The sequence below is a fragment of the Mytilus galloprovincialis genome, chromosome 12 (genome assembly GCF_965363235.1).
Source record: "Mytilus galloprovincialis chromosome 12, xbMytGall1.hap1.1, whole genome shotgun sequence".
Taxonomy (NCBI): domain Eukaryota; kingdom Metazoa; phylum Mollusca; class Bivalvia; order Mytilida; family Mytilidae; genus Mytilus; species Mytilus galloprovincialis.
Window position 1 is genome coordinate 46,395,050 of NC_134849.1, and position 25,171 is coordinate 46,420,220.

The following is a 25,171-nucleotide window of genomic DNA, read 5'->3' on the forward strand; positions in this document are numbered from 1 at the left end:
GGTAGGGTATTTTAAGGGAGCTTACTTAGGGATGTTGGAATATAAGACACATCAAAAGTGCATACTCTTTAGTGTTTTATGAATTGAAACTGGAAAATGGTTGTTTTATAGGTTTTGAAACTCCGTAAATATATGCATGCAAGACAATGATATCAATTCAAAATTGATTTTCATAATTTTGTTAAACTAAAATCTCCATCATGCACTGTGGTTTAAAACTTTAAAATCATTTTCTCCAAATATCCTGGATTTCTACCAAACTTGGACAGAAGCTTAATGCTTATGATCATAAGATAATATCCAAAAGTAAAGTTTGAAAAAAGTTTTTAAAACATTAGAATTTATAAACCATCCTGTATTTTTACCCAATTTTGACAGAAGCTTCTTACAGTACTAGTCAAAAGATAGTATCTAGAGGAAAATTTTAATATTTTTTCCTCATTTTTGTTGAGCCTGCGATTAACAGCAAAAGAAGGCGAGACTATTTGTTCTGCAAAACCCTTACAATTTGAATAGCTTAATACATCAATAACCCATCTCCAGCTAGGGGTTGAATTGAAGGTATTCAATGAGGTCCAAATATTCACTCGCAAGTGCACAACTCATCAACCTTGTTTCTCAGCTAATTTAACAAAATAGAACCAGATTGGCTGCTAACAGTGAATTTTAATTTCACTATATCATTTTTATTAATGATTTAACAACAAAAAAAAGATATTTATTTTTTTTATATCTAGAAGCTAATGACATAACTTTATCTTATCTTTATAAGGTAATAAGTCTAAATATTCTTCAAATTCAAAGTTTTCTTTAAAAAGTTAAAACATAATGCTTTGGGAGAATTTTCCATTTCTGATTTTCCATGTCTGCTGAAATTGGTAAAAAAGTATCAGTATAATGGTCAACTTTAACCATTTTGGATTAAAACTAAAGTTACTCTGATTTAACCAAATATTTGAAAGTCCATATTCATTCCATAGATTTTTTTATACAAATCAACCATTCCTAAATTTTAGTAATTACATGTAATTCCTAATTTCACCTATTTACTGTAACATATATATATTAAGCTACAAAAATATTTTTGTCATGCATCCGATTTCCCCTTGAGAGATGCAGAATGTAGGACAGAAAGTCACAGGACAAAAAGTCACAGATTAAAAGTCACGGACAAAAAGTAACAGGACAAAATGTCACAATTCAGTTTTTAGAATACTTTTCTTTAAACAGGAAAAAAATAATTCAAAAAATATTTTTTTGATTTTTCTTGAACTGTTATACATAAAGCAACTGTGTTATTAAAATTTATTCAATAAATATCAATAATGATCAAATAATTGTTATGGAAACAAAATGTCAAAGTGACTTGGTACTTAAATGGCTTCATGGTGCCAAGAAATATCTCCTTTGCACGATTAAAATCTAATAAATTTTCAGTTAACAAAGCTTGTGAGCAATGTCCTATACTTAAAAATTAATACTCGTAATTAAAAGAAAATATTTCAAGATCTTTCTCTTATATATTCAAACAACAGTAAAAAAAATAATTGTGACTTTTTGCCCTATCAAATTTGTGACTTAATGTCCTGTTACTTTTTGTCCTGTGACTTTCTGTCCGTTTACCGAGATGCACACGCCTGATGAAGCTAATTTGTTGAGCGAAATATTGCGTATTTCTATTTAAAATCTAATAGAACTTTTTAATGTATTAATTAGCGTGTTAAAGTTATTCTTAGACATTTATATATATGTATACTTATGATTATACAACTCGTCTAAACATCAACCCAACAATGTTAGATCTGTAAATTTGCTTTCGTAAATTTTTGTTCATTCCTCGCCGGGATTCGAACTCATGCTACTGAGATATCGTGACACCAAATCACCTGCACTGTAGCCGTCCCGCTTGACCACACGACCACCTGGGCTTCACAATAATAAAGCTTTCGGTGGCCGGGTGTTACCTTTCCTCGTCAGTTTTAATCTAGCGTCGTACTACAGTACATGATACATAAGGCATGGAGATGTTATTGTTACAGATCAGCTCAATTATCTATAGTAAAGGATCCTACAAATTAATGAAAGATACAGTCACAGAAAATAATTATATTTATAAGTACGTCTGAGTCAGTGACAACTCTACAACAGATTTATCCACCGGATCACCAGCAATGATGGTGATACATTGCTGTGTATATTATGTATATAAAACTCGTCTAAACATCAACCCAACAATGTTAGATCTGTAAATTTGCCTTCGCAAATTTTTGTTCTTCCCTCGCCGGGATTCGACCCAAGCTACTGAGATATCGTGACACCAAATCACCTGCACTGTAGCCGTCCCGCTAGACCACACGACCACCTGGGTTTCACAATAATAAAGCTTTCGGTGGTCGGGTGTTACCTTTCCTCGTCAGTTTTAATCTAGCGTCGTACTACAGTACATGATATATAAGGCATGGAGATGTTATTGTTACAGATCAGCTCAATTATCTATAGTAAAGGATCCTACAAATTAATGTAAGATACAATCACAGAAAATAATTATATTTATAAGTACGTCTGAGTCAGTGACAACTCTACAACAGATTTATCCACCGGATCACCAGCAATGATGGTGATACATGGCTGTGTATATTATGTATATACAACTCGTCTAAACATCAACCCAACAATGTTAGATCTGTAAATTTGCTTTCGCAAATTTTTGTTCTTCCCTCGCCGGGATTCGAACCCATGCTACTGAGGTATCGTGACAACAAATCGCCTGCACTGTATCCGTCCCGCTTGACCACACGACCACCTGGGCTTCACAATAATAAAGCTTTCGGTGGCCGTGTGTTACCTTTCCTCGTCAGTTTTAATCTAGCGTCGTACTACAGTACATGATATATAAGGCATGGAGATGTTATTGTTTGCTTTCGCGAATTTTTGTTCTTCCCTCATCCCTGTATCTTTTGATTTAAGACTATAATGGTAAAATTAATAGAAACCTTGACACTGTTTATATTCTGTATATATACTTGTGTATTTTATTGTATGGGACACATCGGCCTGTGCAGCGTTAATTAAACTTATAGCAAACTACTATGTCTTGTTATAGATCAAGGTAACACAGGATTACATGTAGTTTGAATTAATAAGGATAAAACATCAATAGCTTCCAATATGATATCGAACCGTACAATTTAAGTATTTAGTAAAACGTGACCATAAGATGCAATAATTAAAATGGGATCGTTAACAAGAATAGTATTTTAAAATATGCAATTGTCATACAGAAATTTGGTGTATCACAAAATTTTATTGTATTGTATCATGACACGAGTCTGCAGAAATATTCTATGCATTTGCACCATCTATGTAACCAAATAAATGATCGGGCATTGAATGTTTAAACTTAAAGATATAATAATGACGGTGTACCCACAGAAATTACTTTCGCATATATAACGATAGTTAGTGTTGCATGTATGGTCAAACCAATCTGCTTTCTTATCCCAATCGAAGACAACACAGTCGTAACCATTGCCTTTTATACCATAACCACTAACCCACGGTAAAAAGTAGCTTTGGTTTGATCAAAATTCCATCGAAATTCTCCTTCATTCAAATCGGTCAATCCTATCCAATATCCAATACCTGAAAAATATTATATTTGTATATATCTTTTTGATTAATTGTATTGGTTTGTCTTATGTCTTTCTTTCGAGTTTTGAGTCCAAGAGATTTCTTTAAAAAACTATAAAATTGTCAGAATATGTCTTATTCAATCTTTTTTCTTTAAAAAGCAAGTACAAAAAAATGATTTATTTTCTCACAAAAATACATCTTACTAAATGGTCTGCTTGCATGCATTTATGTTTTCATTCTCTTCCCTGTCATCAATCTTTATAATGTGACAACCAATCTCCCTGCAGTTTCTTTACAAATTAAATATAATATTCGAAAAAAAATTGGGAAGTATCATGAATAATATTTATCAATGAAGGACATTTTTTACTTATACTGACATCACTGATAAAACTTTTGACAGGTCGCGCATCATGGGTACAAAAATGTAAATCCTAGTATCTATAATGAGTTCATTTACATCCACTGGGTCGATGCCATTGATGGGGGGATTCCTACCCGAGGGTATCACCAGCCTAGTGTCAGCACTTTTGTTTTCAATTTTTTAATTTGTTTAGATATTCTGGATTTTCTACCCCAGGAATAGATAACCTCAGCTGTATTTGGCAACATATTTCGGAAATTTGGGTCCTCGATGCTCTTCAAATTCGTTCTTTATTTTGCCTTTTCAAACAAAATTCGAGCGTCACTGGTTAGTATTTTGTAGATAAAACGCAAAACAGGTTGACAAAAGTTTTAATCCTGGTATCTTTTATGAGTTTACAAACACCTTTATGTCAATTTTTTTCTCTCTTTATCTTTCTGTTTTGTTTATGTAATACTAAGTATTTTTCACAAACTTTGAAGTTCAATTATATTAGCTTCCCGATCCAATGTCAGATCGTTATCTATTCTTTCAGGATAAGTCTCGATTTACAAAATGAAGGTGGTGGCTTTAGCCCAAATTCTTATAAACAATACAAATCAATGTACTTCTACGTTTTAAACAAAGGTACACGTTTTTATGAGTTACTACCTCTGCATTGAACCAGTTTTTGGAGTTAGAACTGTAATAGTAATAGTGACAATTGTATTCATGCCATTTAGTTTCTACAAAAAAAAAGGTTATTCGAAATGACAATAATCTTAAATTTGTGAGCATGCTAAATATATACGAATATAGGTACTTGACGGCGACTGTTATTTGTGTGGCCGCTTTTTTGCATGGTGAAGATTTAAAAAAGAAACATGCTGAAACATTAGTCCTTTGTGATATTTTAGAAATGTTTTTTAACGTATCACTGTCATCAATCTGAATCATTTTTATTAATCATGTAGCTTAAACAAGGAGATACGGTTCGGAAAGTTTCGAAATATTTTTGGCGATGGGTAAAAAGGAAACAGTATTATGTTGGTAATTACTTGGACAAAGATCGTCATTGGAAATTGTGAAAAGAACACGAAAAGACAACTATAACCATGTGCAAAACAAAAACCATTAACCATTAAAATATTATAATTATTTAATATATATGCAGTTCAATCATGCCAATCCTGTATTCTAAAAATAGTACGAAGAGAAACTCGTGTCGTATGCCATGACATTCTAGTATTTCGGTTGATTCACTAGTATGGTCAAAATCTGACATTTGCTACAACCTTCTGGTATTGAACTTTACAGTTTCATAGCCACATCTTCTCACCTTTAGATAAACATATCCAACAATTTTTTCATAAAATTAAAACATAATTTAGCGCACCATAATTTTGTTGAAAATGATTTTGATACAATATTTCAAATGGTCCAATCCTTTTGATATAAAATTCATTTTGGAAACAATGAACGTATATTTAAAAAAGCAAAAACATAATCAACTTCAATAGAACATCTGTTCGCGGTATTTTTTTTAGCCTGCGAAATTCTTGTCCCAAAATCAAAATGTTTTGACGCAAATTGAATGTGTATCCTTTTTAGATATTTTGTTTAAATATGTTGAAATATTTAAAAGTGGTTTTTCTAAACAAGAAAGTGATGTTTACAAGTGTATTACTCATTGTGTTTACATTAGCCAATACACAATACTGATCAATAAACGCCTACTCGTATTTATGGCACATGACTGATAAACGTTACTATTGATTTGCGGTTAATATAATTCTGATACAAAATGCAATAAACATCAATAAAAATTTGAAAGAAATGAGTGATATATACATACATTTTGTATTGAAATATTAAAACAACATAATTCATAATTCTTTAACAACTATTATGAAACTGCTTTTTCACTGAGCATATTATATAAATAAAACATATGAAATCTATGAAGTAAAATAGAGATATGGAAATGTACAACAACAAAATAGAGAAAGACATAAAACAATAAACACAACAAATGAATTATGAGTTTGTGCTTACAAAAATTATAGTAATAAGAAAAAGATAACCAGTCATCAGTAAAACTATTATACTAGCAAAATAGAAGTAAATCGATCTGATTGCATAATAATATCACTCGAAAATGCCTGATCTACACTCGAAAAGTGGACTGATTCACTCGAGCAAAAAGCCACGATTTCAGCCGGACACTATACTTACCGTGACAATGAGCTGATACATACATTTTATTTGTAAATCAGTAGAATAAAAAAGAATAGGATTATTTATCGTGGATGACTTAATTTTTATTTAATACAAATATATTTTGAACTAATCGGGGTTGATTTGCTTTAACGTTGTTGGACATCAAAAGAAATCTTTATTAGAACGATTAAACCAGTTTTTGTACGATTATCTTGACTTTTAAAAATATGAAAGTGGTTTACAGTCGTTGAAAATATCCCTGTGCATTTCTCGAGAAGACGTAAGAGGAGTTTGTTTTCTAAATGTTTTCGCAAATAAGATAAACCAAAATTGTTGAGTAAGTTTTATGAAAGAGTACTTAATTAACAAATGAAGTTTGAAAATCCAAAGATAATAAAATGCAATTTGGGACAGTAAAGCAGTCGAAAAGGAATTACTGAAACCAACTGCAGCCAATCCCCCTCTTTTTACACACACAACAGTATTCAGTAGTTTATAGTTTGTCATGTCATTGTCATCCACCTCATACTTTTCCCTTCAAAAGTTACTTTCTAACATTTATAAATACACTTAATTTAAAATATCTGGTTACATGCCTTTAATTTGCTGTCTTTCTAGTATGTGACTAAAATCCGAACGACACAGAACTTTGCACAAACATGTTTACAAATATTCATCATCAAAGACTTTGTTATGCAATGCCATTGGTTTTTTTATGTCACAGATTTGTCACGCGTAAAATGATATTTTGAAACCATGGTTTAATATTTATGGGAAATTTCTTAGTAATCATGCTGACGCATTTTTCTAAGAATTGTCACCTCATTAAATCATCAACTACACACTGTTGTTATAACCCTTCATAATGAGTGATCATGGACTCTTAAAAAAGGTTTTACAAACATGAACCACTTATTTAGAAATTTTGGAAGTCTATTTAATTATGTAATTGAGAGCGTGTCTTAGTTTTATCAAAATCCCATTAAAATCTTCTATTTATAAGCCTTTTTCCAGCGTTTTTTTTTTTCTCGGATAGACCTTCTTGATTTTGTTTTGTTCTGTTTTCGACACTTTTTGCTTTCTCTTTTGTTTCGGAGATATCGCTTTTGTTTAACAAAATGTTGACGAGATAATTTTTGTAATGGTTTTGCATTTTTGAAACGCTAACAATCGAGCTCTAATCCGTATAGAGGGAGTTATTTCTGCGTTTACTATTTCTATTCTAATCGCTTTCACTAATTGTACAATATATCGTTTTAGTATTTTCTCTAAAATGATATTTACTTCCTCATGATAATATTTAGTTGGGAAGCATTCCGATAACATAGGATTTCAGTTGTTAATCTAAATGCTTCTAGTAATACTCTTTCACTTACGACAAAAGACGTTGATAATGCCATAATCGTCAATTGACAATCATCATAACCCAAAGAAAAGAAAAACTAAGAACTAACAAAATACACCAAAGGTGACCATTGATCTCTTTGCAAACACAGTTCTAGTATATTGAAGTAACTTATTGACTTAGCATTAACAGTCAGATGAAGCCAGTTTTGGAAAACAATTAATTTCTGTGTTCAGTATCAATAGTTGGTAAACCAGAAAGCACTCGTGGTCAATATGGTTTAGTTGTCTAGTTATCTCAAACATTTGTAACTTCTTTTAATTTAAATGTGTAAAACATGAGGCTAAATTGCACCAGCGACCAACTGAGCCAGAAATTAACAACTATAGGTCACTGTAAGGCCTTCAACAATGAGCAAACACATCCGAATATGAAATGCCCTGACATTATAGATGCAAAACAAAATAATCAGACGAGAATGGTGTACACAACTAATAAAAAAATCATGTATCAAAGACTCAAATATCAGTGTGCATTCAATCAAATAAGTCTGAAGACGTCATTAACAATCAGAGAAAAATATGACAAACAATACCAAATTATCAATGTCGACAGAAAGCTGGACTGTAAATGATTTTTGTCGTATATCAATACACATTTGTTATGTTCTAATTCCGGGTATAAAGATCAATGTTTGTGCCAATGAAACCAATATTCAAAGATTTTATAACAGTGCTAAAGATAAATACCCCTAAAGAGTAATTGTATTTACAGGATCGATAAGTTGAGAAGAATCGTATGTAAATTTACGGTCTATATAACATTATTACCGTTCACAATAGAATGGAATCAGCCGTTTTATTAAGTTTGTCTGCTAATAGAGTCAAACGTCCATACCAAATTTGATATCTATGAAATAATTTAATAAATTGACGTAATGAACTATCAAGAATACATAGAATCATAGAATCATTCAATTTTGAAATATCGATCGCAAACCACTTTGCAATTATATTTAGGACGGTTACATGATTACATTTAATACAATAGATAGCTTCTGAAGCGTAGATAAAGAAAAAATGTCGACTGCTTTTGAATAATGAAGGCATGTTAGATACTGTGGATTCATTATTATTCGTTGGGTACCACTTTTCGTAGGTTTCGTTGGAAAAGGTGAACCACGTATTCAAATGTTCAACGAATAACAAATTTTCAAAAGGCTTTGTATACAGGGATTGGCAAAACCACGAAAACAATTATCCACGAATATGCAAGTTTCCAGCAATCCTCGAAAATTGATACCCACGGAAATAAATGAATCCACAGTAGAGCACAAATTTTGCCATACGGCAGGTCACCTAATGTCGCGAATTAAAAAAGGTTTGAAATATACGTCAAAAGACATCGATACAAATAATCATTACACATCTAGAGGACAACATTATATTTACAACAATAGACAGGTGTAGATTAAACATTAGTTAAACGACGCACAGTGTCAACCGATGAACATCACAATATGATGTGGAGCAGGATATGTTCAACCTCCCGGAGCACATTGTATTAAGCTTTTAACTATTTATTAGTCTGTCTCTAAGTTGTTTCGGTCGAAATTGTGTACTTATGATATTTCTATATAACCAATGGTATGGTGTAAGTTATAACTGCTCATATTTCTAAAACACCGGATCTCATCGAAATTGTAAGTTCCTTTTCGTCCGTTCTTAGTATTTTGTGAAGTGTGTAATGAGTGTACTCTTTTGTACTCCCTGTGTGTTGCGTCTCTTTCGGTGTGTCAATTAACTTGCCTAATACCTTTTTCATCATAGTTGTTTTAGTTGTTTAAATAGAACGTTTTCTGTTTCTATTGCATATTCCAAATTGCATGTGCGATATGTTTGCAAATATTCATTGTAATAATGTCATGACTTTTTTGCAAAACAAATAATTTGGTTTGTAGTAAGATATCTGTGCATATGTAAAGGAAAATTTTCATTGCAATATCGTCTGTAATTGAAACTGATTCGGATTAAATAGGTACTCTCAATTATTTAGTGGATGCATATAACATGTAAAAGAAAAATGTTATGCTCCTGAATCACTATCCTGGATTAAACTATACCGGGAACGGTTAAATCAACATATTTCAAAGCCAGAGTTGTATTAATACTTGACGAGCTTTAGAGTGTGGCCCTAAGTATTCGTCACTTGCGATTTTTCAATATGTATTCATATGAAAGTACAATTTTTCCCAAAAATATTTTGTGTCATTTCTGGTTTGATTTTGGGCATCCTGGTACCAATAGAACCGGAACTGTCACAGGTTTATTGATTTATTTGGTTATATTTTTGCTATGTTATTAATTATTTCATTTTATCACGAGATATACACAAATAACATTTTCTGTTTAGAAATTTGCTATATATTTCAACCAAATTGAATTGTCAAATTTAATTATCTTTGTTGAAATCAAAACAAAACTATTACAAAATAAACAAATATTCTTTAGGCAAGACTTCGTCCTTTAACACCTTGTTCACAAAAATCCAAACATATTTCCCTTCAAAATGTGTTTTTATATGAAATTTATAGCACAAAAATGCAGCTGATAAAAATATAAGTACTGTTTATATCCAAACGGGACAACTTAGGATAACTTTGCCATAGAGCGTGTATAACATTTAAATAAGAAAATCATTGAGACAAAAACAACATCAGCAAATGTTCAGAACAGACGATCATTAGGATTTCTTTTAGTAAGTCTTTCACGTGTTGAAATACAGACCAATCGCATCAGTCAACCAGTTTGGTTAGCGATCTGTAAACGTTCGTATGTCTGAATTCAGTCAGTATTCAATAGAAACCTTCAGAAGAGGTGTTTGTATAAGAGGCACAATAGGCATTGGGAAAAAACATTGACCAAAAAACCGTTCTTAATATTATGTTACAAAACCCAGCATTTAGTATCTGTCCTGTATACAACTGACTAATATTTGCTGCAAAAGAAAAATCTCAAATTGAATGTTTGTAGAAATTTGCTTCAAGAGTAGTTATTTTGTTTTATTTGTCTTATTTTTTGGGGTTGCTATTTCAATGACGTATAACCCATATCTCCTTGTTTTATTGAAATTTTGTAAATACAGTTAGTTGATTGGCTATTGTTACAGGTGTAACATTTGGGAGGGTAATATATCAGCGAATATTTTCATACAGACACTTCAACTATAGGGAGTCGGTATCAAAATAGGTCACAAAAACCGGCTGTTAGTCAACAAACAATCAATAAAATGGCACAGTTTATAACCGGTAAAAATGAACAAAACACAAATATATTAGATTCTTTCTAATGAAGGCATGACAGCAAACACATTATTTGTATCCTTAGGTTCCTTTATTTATTTGCATCCTGTTTCATTGACGTAAACCCCTAATTTTCTTTTATTTATATACAATGTGCGGTCTTAAATCTCATTTCAATTAAAGAGTCAATTATCAGGGCATGAACACAAAGGAATACAAATTGAAATGCATTTTAAGATATGAATTATTATATGGAACTTAGGATGACTAACAAATACAGAAATATGGAATTCGTTTATGTAATGATTAGGCCATAGTCAGCCAAGACCTACATATGATAGGGGGATATGTTACAGATGAAAACTTAGCTGTCATTTTCATGAAATGTTTTGTTGTGTAGCTATACCTACTATTGCATGGTAAACAAAAATCTATGTTTGACGTTACTACCCATTCTATTAAACCAATAATCAACTCTAAACCTCTAATGAAGCGCGATAGATTCATATTTCGTACAGGTTTTTTTTATGATTAACTGCCACATATGGAGCAGGATCTGTTTACCCTTCCGGAACACCTGAGATCACCCCAGTTTTTGGTGGGGTTCGTGTTGCTTATTCTTTAGTTTTCTATGTTGTGTCATATGTGCTATTGTTTGTCTGTTTGTCTTTTTCATTTTTAGCAATGGTGTTGTCAGTTTATTTTTTATTTATGAGTTTGACTGTCCCTCTGGTATCTTTAACCCCTCTTTTACAAACTGTTCAGAGTATGAGAATCGCTTTTTTTAAGCTCGACTAGTAAAGTCGAGCACATAGTTTTCTTCATAAGGCTAGACACAATCTCAACAATACTTAACTATACTCGACTTTGGTCTAGACTTCACTTGATAAGTCTGATTAAGTATTTGATAATCTTAATATAGTCTGAATATGATCCCGTCGAGTCTTGACTCAGTCTTGACCACTTTCGACCTGCCTCGACTCAGTCTTGACCAGTCTCGACTTTTCTCAACCTGTCTGAACTTGTCACGACTCAGTCTTGACATTTAAATGTAGTCTTGACTTATCTGAATCAGTCCATCTATCTCATCCCAGGTCGTTTGGTAGTTTTGTTCAGTGCTCATGTTACTGTTAAAATACAGGTAAAGAAAGAAGAATTTTCCTTTTGCATTAAATTCAGATTGTCACATTTAGATTTGTTTATGACTTTTCCAAATCAACTTGGATTTCGAAAAATATATACATCTATTTCAATCATATCTTGTTCTAAAGAAATGAGTTATTTAGTAGTTTAATGGATTTGTGTCAAATTCTATGATTCAAATACTAGGTAAAAAAGCTAGAAATTATAGTTCAATTCTTTTTTTTTACTTACTTTTTTAAACCAACTTGGATTTTCATAAAACTATACAGCTATATGAATTATATATTGATCTTACAGATTTTGTGAGATCAACTAATAATTGTGATAGCTGAAGATTTGGTGAAAGTTCAAGTGGATTTGGAAAAGCTTTAGAAATGTTTACAGGTGACAAATAATCCTTAATCTTGACAGCAATACACGGACTACCAATTGAGATAGCTGTAACGTTTTATGAAAATTCATGTCGATTTGAAAAAGTTATAATTAAAGGTCATTATCTGACTTTAATCAGTATAGAAAATTCTAGTTTATTGTCTTCCTATTAATTGAATCGTTGCATTTGACAGCAATGAACCGAACTACCATATAACCTGCAGTTTTGTAAGATCAATATATTATGTATAGACTATATTCAGACTTTACCAAAATTATCAAGTACTCAATCAGATTTATTAAGTACAGTCGAGACCAAAGTTAAGTACAGTCAAGTACAGTTAAGTAGTGTCAAGATTATGTCGGGTAAAATTTATGCTCAACATATGGTCTTTTCAGATTCTGAGCAGTTTGTAGTGTTCGTTTTGTTTACGAATTTATATAATACTTTTCCATGTTTATATAAAAAAATGGGATATTCATCTACACACAAATAAGGCAAAAGGACATCGCTTGTATTCCTGTTCTGCTTCAAAAGGCAATACAGAGGTAAAAACACACTGTGCAAACAAAAAACGCAAAAACATCAACTTAAGACGCCTTAGTTGACAGTATTTGTTTGTTGAAGGTTGTGACTACACTGTTTAAACAAAATACACGTGTAGTTGACGACATTTTATGATACGATTTACATTGACTGGAAAACAATGACTGTGACATGTGTGATTTGTACAGCACATCAGTTTATTTTAAGAATTCAATACGAAACGACATATCATAGTTATAAAAACTTAGTTCTAACTGAATGTAAATTCACTGCATCAACGTGCTCTCGTGAATCCTATAAAAAAAAGATAAGAATCAAAGGGTAGGTTTTTTTACAACATATTTTTAATTCGTTCGAACTGAGTTCCCATTTTAAAACTTAAATATTTTCTATGTAAACGCACTGTTAAAAAAACATTCAACTGTGAGAAAACACACAAACGATCAATAAATATATATGTCATGTCAATTTCTGCGTAATATTCTGGAGTAAGAAAAGAAGCACGGAACATCTAAGACAAAAAGGTAAGGAGCAGGCAAATGTACAAACAATGCAGGCAATGTCTTCATCGATTCACAGAACCTCTATTCAATCGCTGTTGCGTCTAAATTAAAAACCTACAAAATTAAAGAGAACATCTTTGAGATTAGTATTTTAACGGATAATCACATTGCTTTTTATAATTGAAATTTGTTCACACAATCGTTGTTTACAATCACATATTGTATATACAAATGTACTTCACCGATTTCGTACACAAAAATAAAAATATTTTTATAAATTTGGTCACTTTGATCATTAGTGTCCAAACGGATATTTTGTATTGCTTGTTTATAAAAAATTTCCTACGCGTTTTTTTCTTGTGATAGATAGATTAATTATATATTTGAAGAGTTGGAGATTGGAGGATACGTTTAAGTTGAAATTATCCCTCTAAGCTTTTTCATTATTAGTTATCGTTTAAAAGGATTTTACCTCACTAAAGTTTATCAAACGTCTATTTTGAATATATGGATAAATACTTAAAACGAAAATACAAAAAGAGGCGCAAGATACTAAAAGGGAGAATCAATTGTAAAGACAATCCGACAAAAATATTCTATTTTTCAACAAAATCATTATAAATAAACATATACCATTGCATATCAAATATTGTTTGAATGAAGTCGCTTACAACTGATCCTGTATTACGTTTGTAAGCAGATAAACAAAGTGTGATGCATAATTATAAACTTACAGAAATTACTCTCACATATGTAATTCATCCCACTCTTGCATGAAGAATAATACCATTCTGCTTTTCCACCAGAATTTATGGCAACACAATTGAAACTACTGTCTTGTTTGCCATATCCTCTGACCCATGGTAGAAAAGAAGCTTTACTTTGATCAAAATTCCATCGGAATTCTCCTTCAATCAAATCTGTCAATCCTATCCAGTATACAACGTCTAAAAATTTTCTTTATTTTTAAATGTATTTAAATATTTAGTTACACTCATTTGTATTATCTTATTGCATTATCCCACTTAATCTAGGCTTTTTATGTTAAATCCCCTTATTTCTTACCGCAAATATCAATATATTATACATATTTGAAAGTTACCACTACGCGAAGGAACTATTTTATTGCAGGATGTTTTTCCTGACTGGTTCCGTATTGGAGATTATATACCTTACGTCATTTATTTAGATAAAACTGGGGTTCTTACAACTAAGTAAATCTAAGTGCTAGAAAAAGGATACATCGTTGTTGTATAAGAAACCAAACCAAAAGCCATTTTTAACAAGCATTCGTAAGTTAGCAGTTATTTGTTTGAACGGAAAATATTGAAATACTATTCAATGATTAATAATGTATTAACGTGAAATTGAAGGCAAACCAATAAATATGAAATATCTTTCATTGCATTGAATTCAAAGGAGCATTTATATGTTCATATGATACAATTTTGTTATTTAAGATTAATCATTCAGATTATCTTCTTTCGTGTTGATTCCTTAATGTTTAACCTGATTGATTTTTCATTTTTCATAATTTTGCTTTATTTTGATAAATTATTCTCCGTCTTAATGTATCATGTTCGATTTAAATAGAACAAAATAGTGATTAAAAGAAAAACTCTAGATTGAACTATGTAATTACTTTTTGGTCTGCTTGCATAGATATGTTCATTTTCTTTGCTGTTACCAATTTTGATAATGTAGCCACCTAGTTCCCGACATTTTCTCTAGAAAAATATGTAACATCATAATCAAGCATTCTGATAATATGTATTCTAATGCAACATCGTTTATAACATTCATTTTGATTGGATATCGTCACCAATGTCAAAGCTTTAAATGAATAACGACTCTCTAATATAACGCAGACATACAAAGCATATCGCCGTATTCAATTTCATTATGTTTTACTTTTTTCATCTTAAGGAGTGGACACAAAAATAAAATTACAATATTTTTTTTTCACTTTCAAACATAACACTGGTAAATAACATCCAAACAATAAACTTTGAGTCATTAATTTGTTTCATTTCACTATCACCATGCAAAAGGATATTACGTATTTACAATTAAAATTTAACCTCTACTTTCAACCTTTTTTTAAAGATATTAAAGAAAATGAAGTAGCCATGGCGTACCTGTCATAACATGTTTGACCTTTGAGATGTATCTAACGTTGTGTTTTTCTTAAGATGTCATCATTATTTTTGAAAAAAAGTATGCATGATTTAAATAAAGAATACCCATCCATTATGTAACATCAAAATAATCGGCACAAATCATTTCACCTTGATATTTGTAATATATAAACAACGATTTTTAAGAATTATCAAACATCAGCATTAAACCAGTTTTGTGTTTCAGAACTGAAGTAGTAACAGTGTCCATTGTATTTGTGCCACGTGTTTTCTACAACAACAAAATTTGTACAATACAATTTTTTTATATAAACCGACACATGTTCATTGGATAACCTTTATAAGGTTAGCACGAGACTAACAGTCAAATACATAAAATGTTCAGGATCAATAAACCCCACAAATGCCATAACAGGTAAGTCAGACTTTTCTCGAGTCCTATGGAAGGATAACCTTCGTTTAGTTACGACTATATAATTTTTGTTTTTCATCATGCAAAGAACCGAAATACCTTATTTCCCATAGAGTTTTAAGCCACAAACCCATACAACTAATCATAGTTTCTTAGTATTTAAAAAAACAACTGGAAGTTTTACAATTCTATATCTTAGATAATTTCTACTCATTCTCTCCATCTGAAATTATGTATAATTGGTGTCCTGTGAAGAGATGTATCAGTGGCATTCAATCAACATCTTTTTATTTCTATATGAACAAATGTTCTGAACGGTAGCTACAACCTTCATTTTTAGAGGGTCTTAGAAATATACTCTAAGAGTTGCCAAAATGTTGTAACCGATGATTCGTATTTACCATATATCTTTCTTTTTTACTCATTGCTTAAAAAACTAATTTTGTGGAATGTATTCATTTATGATTTTTATCGGTGTATTTAATCAAAAAGACCAGTGTGTGTATTGTTTTTGTATAAGGATAAGAATTGTCTACTACTCTAAATAAATTATAACGACCTAATACCATAAGGCTTCAAGATCCTGTAATTACACATCTATTTCACATAAGCCACGAATGAAAATTTAAAAAAAGAAATTAATTAATACATGTGAAAATAAGGAAATTTTTGTTTTGACAAATATCTCAATAGTACTTGTCACAACAAATGGTAATTATTTCAACATAATAACATTCGTGAATATCAGTTACATTGCTTCCAAACAAAAGTATACGTTTTGCTTCAAATTCAATCAGATATATACTCTCCAAATCTTTTCCTAGAAGCTGGAAATCGTCGTCGACGTTCTTGATCTTTTCTCCAACATTCCTAAGAGCGTCTTTGACTACACCAAGCTGGTCATGTAATGAAGCTGTTATTTTCTTGAAACTTTCTTCTAACTTCTTGGTAGTGTTTCTTAGATGATCTTCCATTTCTTTAAGGGCAGTTCTAGAGTCATCGAAATCTTTCTTAGCTTCATTGGAAACACAGGACAGGGAAGTCACATCGTTGGATATCAGCATCAATAAAATAAGCAAAGCGACAATCATCTTTAGTTCTTCAGAATAAAATCAAATTCCTGAAACCAATCAATCTGATGCAAGTTTAACTCATTAATTCAAAAACAAAACAAATTGATAAAATTATGTTTTTCTTTGTTTGTCTTGTATATATTCAAATTGTTTTATCGAAGATTTTGAGAGAAGCATCAGAAAGAGAAACTGAAATCTTCAATAATCTCAAAGAACATAATTTATTACTTCTCCATGAAACAAGTAATAACTGGCAGAATATGCTTTATTAAACATTAGGTTAAAATAGATACTGTACATTCTACATTTCTAAACATTGAAAATGGAAATTCTTTGGTTAGAAAACTTTTAAGATTCTATATCACTTATTAATTAAACACCAAATGTTGAATTAGTCATTGTCGATTAGAGGCTTTCGATCAATTGTATTAATAACAAAAATGGTCATCAAAAGTGGACATTGCTTTTCAGACCTTAGAAGGTGATGGTTAATACCTGATCACTAGAAATGTGCAACGAACGAATTTTATGAAACTTCGGATGTATCAAAACAGGAACCTCAGATTTTACAAACAGGCAAAATGTACACTCTTTTTTTACATTTCATGAATTTATTTTATTACATATATAAAATTTAAGCGTTCTACAATGATCACCTGTCATTTTGTGTTTATTTGATATCAAACTTACTTAAATATCTTACACATACGCCCATTTCTAGGATTAAAAACAAAATTAAAGTACTATCACTGCGTTTTGTGTTCAAACCTGCCGACGTAGCAGCCAACAATGTGGTGATGGTATGACGTAAATACTACAAGGAAGTCCTTAAGAATGAAATTAACTAAAACTAAAGGCCTCCTTTGAATATTTGAAGGTCCTCCCTATGTATTTATTACCTAAACTACACAAAAAAGCCCCTAACATATCGTTTCATCTTTGCCTCCAGTAAGTATTCTTCTACTAATCTTTCGGTGCTTTTAACATGTTTAATAATTTCCTTAACTACTATTAAATAACTCATCGTAATACTTGTGTAATAAAACATATGCAGATGTTTAACATTCGTGGTTTTGGTGATCCGTTTGATACTTTTGATAGTTTTAACACACAATCATCACAAACAAAACGTTTCGAAAACTGATGAATTTCTTTCTCAGTGGAGTCGAGTGATATGAAAATTTTCGCTACAAAACTAAGGAGGCACGTGGCGTTGCTAATGAAATTGACATAAAATTGACAACGTTGTCATAGGTAAAATAGCGATAAACAGATTATCATTGGTCATCTCAACTCGATTGCTTTTCTCGCTTTCCCCTTACCGGCTCATACGAGAAAAGCAATTCATTGGTTGACGTTGGTTAATGTCTCTTATATTTGTTATTCGTAAATTGGTTCCTTTTTGATAAATTATGCCGTTGGTTTTCCTAATTTATTTGTTGCATAGTTTTCTTGTCGGGCCATTTCATAGCCGACCATACGGTACAAGTTTTTCTCATTGTTGAAGGACGTACGATCGACTTCAATTGCTTACATCCACTTCATTTGACGTTTGGTGAATAGTTGGCTCATGTCATTCATACCACATCTCCTTATTTTTGTATTCAATTATGCTCATGATAAAGAAAAATAAAAAGCCCGAGTAAAACCGTGTAAAGGTTTGATTTATGAACAAAAAAAAAAATATGAATGACGAACGAGTGATCTTTTTGATCGTTTACTTTTGTGTTTGACCTGGTTACTCACCTAAACTGTCTCTCTGATAACGTTTAGAAAAATGGACTTCGTTCATTTATACATAACTTAAATCTCAACTTTGAATAATCGATGCGGATGTTTTTCCATATCCCATATCTTTAACGTGATACTTAAAAGTATTATGCTAAGTACGGAAGGTTTGATAACAGATATGTGTAAATATGCTGAAGCATCTCTTGAAATGATCTCAACCCTTTTTTCATATACTACAAGGAAGAAACTACTGATATTATTAATCTTACAAGTTTTTAACCATATACTTATCACACTTCGAATGTATGAGATGTGTCAAAATTGATATTTTAATAACATCAGGAATTTACAAAGATATGAAATAAAAGGAGTCATCAATACAATAAAAACACATTTGGTTGTAGAACTAAGAGTTCGTAAATCTTCTGACTAAAACTATGAATTAAATCAATTCTACAATTTAACTAAACTTAAAAGAGAAGCAAAAGATACATAAGTGGTATTTAAATGCATAAGTCGACAACAAACTGGTAATGCCATGACAAGGAAAAAACAACCAAAAGACAAACAACAATAACGTTAAGAATGAAAATGGAAATGGTCAACAATGACTTTTCAATACAGAGAGAAAATCCGACTTGTACAGTAACAGTCTACACAAATCACAAAATAAAAAATTAAATACTCAGCAACAAGAACCCACAACAAAAACAAAGTGTGATCTCAGGTACTCTCATCGTGCAAAAGACATTGATAAGTTGTAACAAATGATTAGGCATCACGAAATATTGGATTGGTGATTGACTCCTATCTCATCATAAGATATCACTAGATTCGTAAACAATCGGTTATGTATATTTTTTTAACCCACAAACTTCAGAAAATTTAATTTTTTGAAATTGAAACCCATTTTTCATGACCAGGATAGACATATAAAATTGATAATAATATTTAATACCAAAATCTGAACAAAATATAATACCGTCTTACTCAAAAGAGAAAACTAAACCTAACAGTTCAAATTGTTCAATCAAGTTAAGGTCATCACTCAAGAAATTTTACGGTCACCATCATGAGCTGATTGTCCATTATGACAAAAGTGTATCATATCATATCTGATATTCTTCCTCAGTCATAATAACCTTCCATCATTACCGAACTAAACAAAGAAATAACACGACGGGTGCCGTATACGGTACAGGAAATGCTTACACTCCTAGTTTTTAGTGGAGTTCGTGTTGTTTCTTATTTATTATTTATAACTGTTGATGTAAATGTCCTTTGGTGTTTTAAGTCTTTGTTTACTCCTTGGTTTGGATTGTTATTGTCTTCATATGCCTGCACCAAACTCACTATGATTATATCTAAGATTTTTACCAATATAAAGATGACATTATATACCTTTGATTGATGTAAAATACAAAGCCCCAATTGTTCTTGTACATCATCCACATACAAATATTGTATGTTCATGTTATGATCAGGTACCTTGTCAGCTTACACAATGACCAGTTAAGAGGATTTCTAGCCCGAAATATTGAATTCATCAGACAATCAAGTAGAAGAAGACATTCATGTTATTGATGGATGCAGTTAAGGACTATACCATACAATGGGTTTACTGCGAGTCAGGTGAACCTTATTTGGACAATTTATCTAAATGGATCATAGTTGTTCGACCATGTATGCAGAAGCGAATTGATAAAACTACGTTGTACCAATACCGCACGGGTTTCTTTCCGAGTCATGATCAGCCTAATGTTGTAGATACATTATGATTTCTTCACATTTTTTCTGCTGTTTCACAGCACAATGAAAAATTTTTTAAGACCACAGGGAAAATGTATTGATATCAATATATAAATATTAATAGATGTATTCATGTTTCAATAGTTATCAAAGGTACCAGATTTTACCGTAATTTGATACGCCAGACACACGTTTCGTCTACATAGGATTCATCAGTGACGATCATTTCAAAAAAGTTAGGAAGCCAAACAAGTATAAAGTTGAAACACACTGAGGACCCAAAATCCCCAAATGTTGTGACAAATACGGCTTATATAATCTATCATGCCTCATATAAGGTGTGTGCAACAAACTTCTCCGTAGGAAAAAGACTACTTTTTGCAAAGAATAATATAAACAAAAATCTACGACAAAAGAGACATTTTTTTTTACATTTTCCCTTTTTGATGTGTTTCTTTGGCTCCGGAGAACGTTGTTTGTATTTCCAAGCTCCTATGATATGCCCTTGCATTTAGTAAAGTTAGATTTCAATGGGAGTAATACTTGTAATCTGGTTTACAAGAATTAAATCGTGAACTTCGTTACTTAAAACTACTGAAACCTTTAACTTATTCTGTCATAGATAAATATATTTGATTTGAAAATATTACTGTACATGTAGAATTATTATTGGAAACGGGATTACAATCTAATTTTTACGGTGATGTTGTTTAAAGAGTCCGTAAACTAAGATATATTTGAGTTTACTAAATGATAACCTAAGGTAGTAATATGTGTTCGGTATGAACATTGAACTACTTTCTATAACCTGAAATATATCCAAACATGTATTCATAATTCCTTTGTGATTTGCATAAAAAATATCTTCAAATATTTAAATTGGGTTGGTCCTTCTGAATCTGTTCTCTTAATTTACACCTCGTAAGACGCTGTTGCCGGAAAATTTAATATTTAAACAAAATATTACAGAACTGTTATTCCTGTTCTATTGCATCACAAAAATCAAAAATAAATCATACATCAGTTTCAATCTTGAATCATCTAAAATCTGTCAAATTTGAAATAATGCTCTGATTGTTTCTACAAATATATGTGTAGAGAAAATTGATATTTAGAGCTTGGAGAGTATATAAATCTATAAAGCCTCGGTCACACCTTAACGGATAGCAAAACGGACGCCAAACGGATAACTTTTTTTCAATCCGTTCATGTCTGTTAACCACACTTTGAACGGACGTTCAACGGATGAAGTGTCCGTTGTACATCCGGTAGGCGTCCGTTTTGTACGGAGCTCGTCCGTTCCATTTCCGTTTTGTATCCGTTACTTGTTCGTTATTTACCCGTTAGAGGTCCGATAGCAAATTCACAAACGGACTTCTACCAGACGTATAACGAATAAAACGGAATATGAATGTATCTGAAACGGATAAACACCAAAGGAAAATTTCGCATCAGAAATGCCAATTATTGGTTTGTCAGATGTCTTGAGTGTCATGAATTCTTATTATTCATAATTGATCTTAGAGTATGGGCACGTCTTCAATATCAGGCATCTCTTATTCAGGCCAGACACTACCCTTTGTTGGTATGTTTGAAGAACAAACAAAAACCAGTTACACGGAAACTTTTTGAATATTTATGCGATTTACATGTATTATTATTGTTGCCTTAAATTTTTCCGTATATCTTGTTCATCCGTCTTATCTTTCACGCTTCCGTAAGGTGTCTGTTGTATGTGGTACTCGCCCGTTGGGTGTACGTTCGACATCTGTTCTGTCCGGTACGTTTCCATTATTCGTACGTTGCATATCCGACTCTAAATAAAATTTACTTAATTACTTACTAACTTACTCACTTGTTAACGCGTTCGTTTTATTTGGTCAGTACATCATCAACGGACTCCCAACGGATAACAATTTTGTCAACGGAAATCTTTTTTTTTCATCCGTTAGTCGTCCGTTCGTGCTATCCGATAAGGTGTGACCACAGCTTAATATTAATATTCTGAGACATGTATTGATTCATCTTGAATAAAAATAACCAGGGGATGGGACAGGGGGTCCCTGATTCCCACTTCCTCCCCCGACTTACCCTCCTCTGTCCTACTCCAAATTCCCTCTCCTTCCTCACAAATGAAAATCGTCACTCAAAAACGAAAATCGGTCAAAATAATTGTTCACGTTCTATTCCCTCTGTCCACCTCTCACATTAGGGCAAGCATGACGTCATACGAATGAAAACTCTCAAGCTGGGGTTTATTATGTTACTAGTACGCTTTGATTCAAATACTATCTCTCATTAATCAGTTTAATGAATTTGTTTTTGAGGTAGGTATTGATTCATTTTATTTTTCGATGTTATTGCATTAATCGAACATTTATTGATTCCTGATAGTCAATATGGCTGTGCACTCTTTTTTTACAAGCCAGATATGAATTTGACTGTAAATAGAAGCGTGTTAGAATGATTTTGTTTTAAAGTTTCAGATGTTCGGGATTACAATGACAAGGAATACATATATCTTTTTTAGAGTTATGGGTCGCTGACAATCTTTATATCGAAGTCCTTCGTTCTGCGATGTATTTATTTCCTGGTTTAAATAGTAAAGCTGGGTTGAGATGTTATTCCAGCATGTGTAAAAAAAACAATCCCAGCATTGCAAGATTCCTGGTGCGTAAATAAAAATAGCTTATAGTTTGGTTTCTCAGGGTCATGTGTTTAGCTTGTCTATCACCTGAATTAGTAAGAGTTGTAATGATAGATACACGTGGGAGAGCATGATGGTTTAGTTGTTTGTACTTTCTTTTATTAGCTTTACGTAGATCGGTACATTGTGTTTTATTGATTGTGTTAGTTGAGTGTTTGGCAATTTTTGTTTGTGTCTTGTTGTTGGTTTAGTTATTTACTAAGGTAGTTAAGTACAAAAGATGGCATTTTGAGGGGATGCATTGCAACTGTAACAAAGTTTATTCCGGCGTGACATTTGTTCCGCCGAATCATGTCTACCCGGAATATATATAATAAGGAAATATGTTCCAGCACTGTAAAATTTGTTCCGGAACTCATTGTTATACTGAATTTGAAATATACATCCTGCAACAAACATCACAGCTTTATGATATTGTTCAAGTACTTTTCAAGTTTCTTTAAAAGTGGAAGACGCGTCTGTTCCGAAGTAACATATTTCATAAAAAAAGTGAATAAGTTCCGCTCAAACTTTTTTCACAGAACATAAGTATCTTTGAAATACATTTCACACTGGAAAATTGTTTTGTTCCACTTAAATTATTGTAAAAGCTGGGTGCTGTGTTATGCTTGCATGGCGTACATTTGTAAGTGAAGATATGACTGCAACTCTAGGATGAAGAATAGAAGCGATGGTTATGAACCATTATAGCTGGTTTATTTGTTTATGTTAAATGTGGTTTTCCTCCTTGTTTCCTGAAAACTATCATGGGTGCTCAAGTCATACTAAGGTCAAGGCACATTTTCAGAAAAAAAGATCTTGAGTTTGTCTTTTATCGATACATGCCTTTAAATTATTGATCAGTCAGTTTGTCCTTTTCAACTTATCACAAATGTCCATCTTGAACTATAATATTTCTTTTTTCTTAGTGATTTTTAAAATTCTTTTCTTTTCTGGCTCATTTGTGTCATTTGTTTTTTAGTATGTAATCATGTATTTCTTTTTTTTTTTTGATTGAGTTAAGCCTGCCAATTGATATTTCATCGTGTGTTTTTCTATGTTGTGATGTTATGCTATTGTTTCAGAAAAAAGGAGAAGGTTTGGATCCATTAAAACGTTTAATCCCGCTGCAAATGTTTGCACCTGTCCTAAGTCAGGAATCTGATGTACAGTAGTTGTCGTTTGTTTATGTAATTTATACGTGTTTCTTGCTTCTCGTTTTTTTTTAATTTTATATAGATTAGACCGTTGGTTTTCCCGTTTGAATGGTTTTACACTAGTAATTTTGGGGCCCTTTATAGCTACTCGGTGTGAGCCAAGGCTCCGTGTTGAAGGCCGTACATTGACCTATAATGGTTTACTTTTTTTAAATTGTTATTTGGATGGAGAGTTGTCTCATTGGCACTCACACCACATCTTCCTATATCTTTTGTTGTACTTTTATTTATTAAATTATCATTGTAAAACATGTTTTTATAAAGTACTTGAATGATAACTATAACCTCACTGATGACAAATGCTCAGTAATTAAGATATTTTGTATTACCAGTGGAAAATATTTCATAGGCAAGGAACTTATTTCATCAGGTAATAATTAAATCTCACAAACCCAGCACTTATTTTACCAGGTAAGGAACAGATATCACAAACCAGGAACTCATTTACAAGGTAAGGAACAAACTTCACAAACCAAGAACTTATTTCACCAGACTTAATGGGAGAAGACTATTTAAGTTTGATTAATTTGTGTCTCGGTCCTTTTGCATATATATATCTTTAAGCAAATTTTTTAAAGTCTTCTGGGCCCATAAAGAACCGATATTAGTGGTTGACTTTTGTACCAAATCATAAAGTAACAAGTGTGAAAAATAAAAATTTAAATGAAAAAAGAAATGTTTTAAATTTTGCTGATTTTTTTTAACCCTCGAGCCTCCATTAACTCACAAAAGTATCAAACAGTTTACATCCAACTGAT

General features: G+C 31.7%; 1 protein-coding gene across 1 annotated transcript in view; it reads right to left on the reverse strand.

Annotated features, from left to right (window-relative positions):
- Window positions 1–18,880, reverse strand: part of LOC143053960 (perlucin-like protein) — a 58,567-nt gene extending 39,687 nt beyond the window's left edge. Inside the window, exons 1-4 of the mRNA XM_076226787.1 lie at window positions 18,777–18,880; window positions 16,763–17,077; window positions 15,743–15,816; window positions 15,050–15,134 (exon numbers count right to left, since the gene is read on the reverse strand). Coding sequence (XP_076082902.1) covers window positions 15,050–15,134; window positions 15,743–15,816; window positions 16,763–17,048 — 445 coding nt within the window. The 5' untranslated portion in view covers window positions 17,049–17,077; window positions 18,777–18,880. The remainder of the gene's footprint in view (window positions 1–15,049; window positions 15,135–15,742; window positions 15,817–16,762; window positions 17,078–18,776) is intronic.
- Between the last annotated feature and the right edge of the window lie 6,291 nt (window positions 18,881–25,171).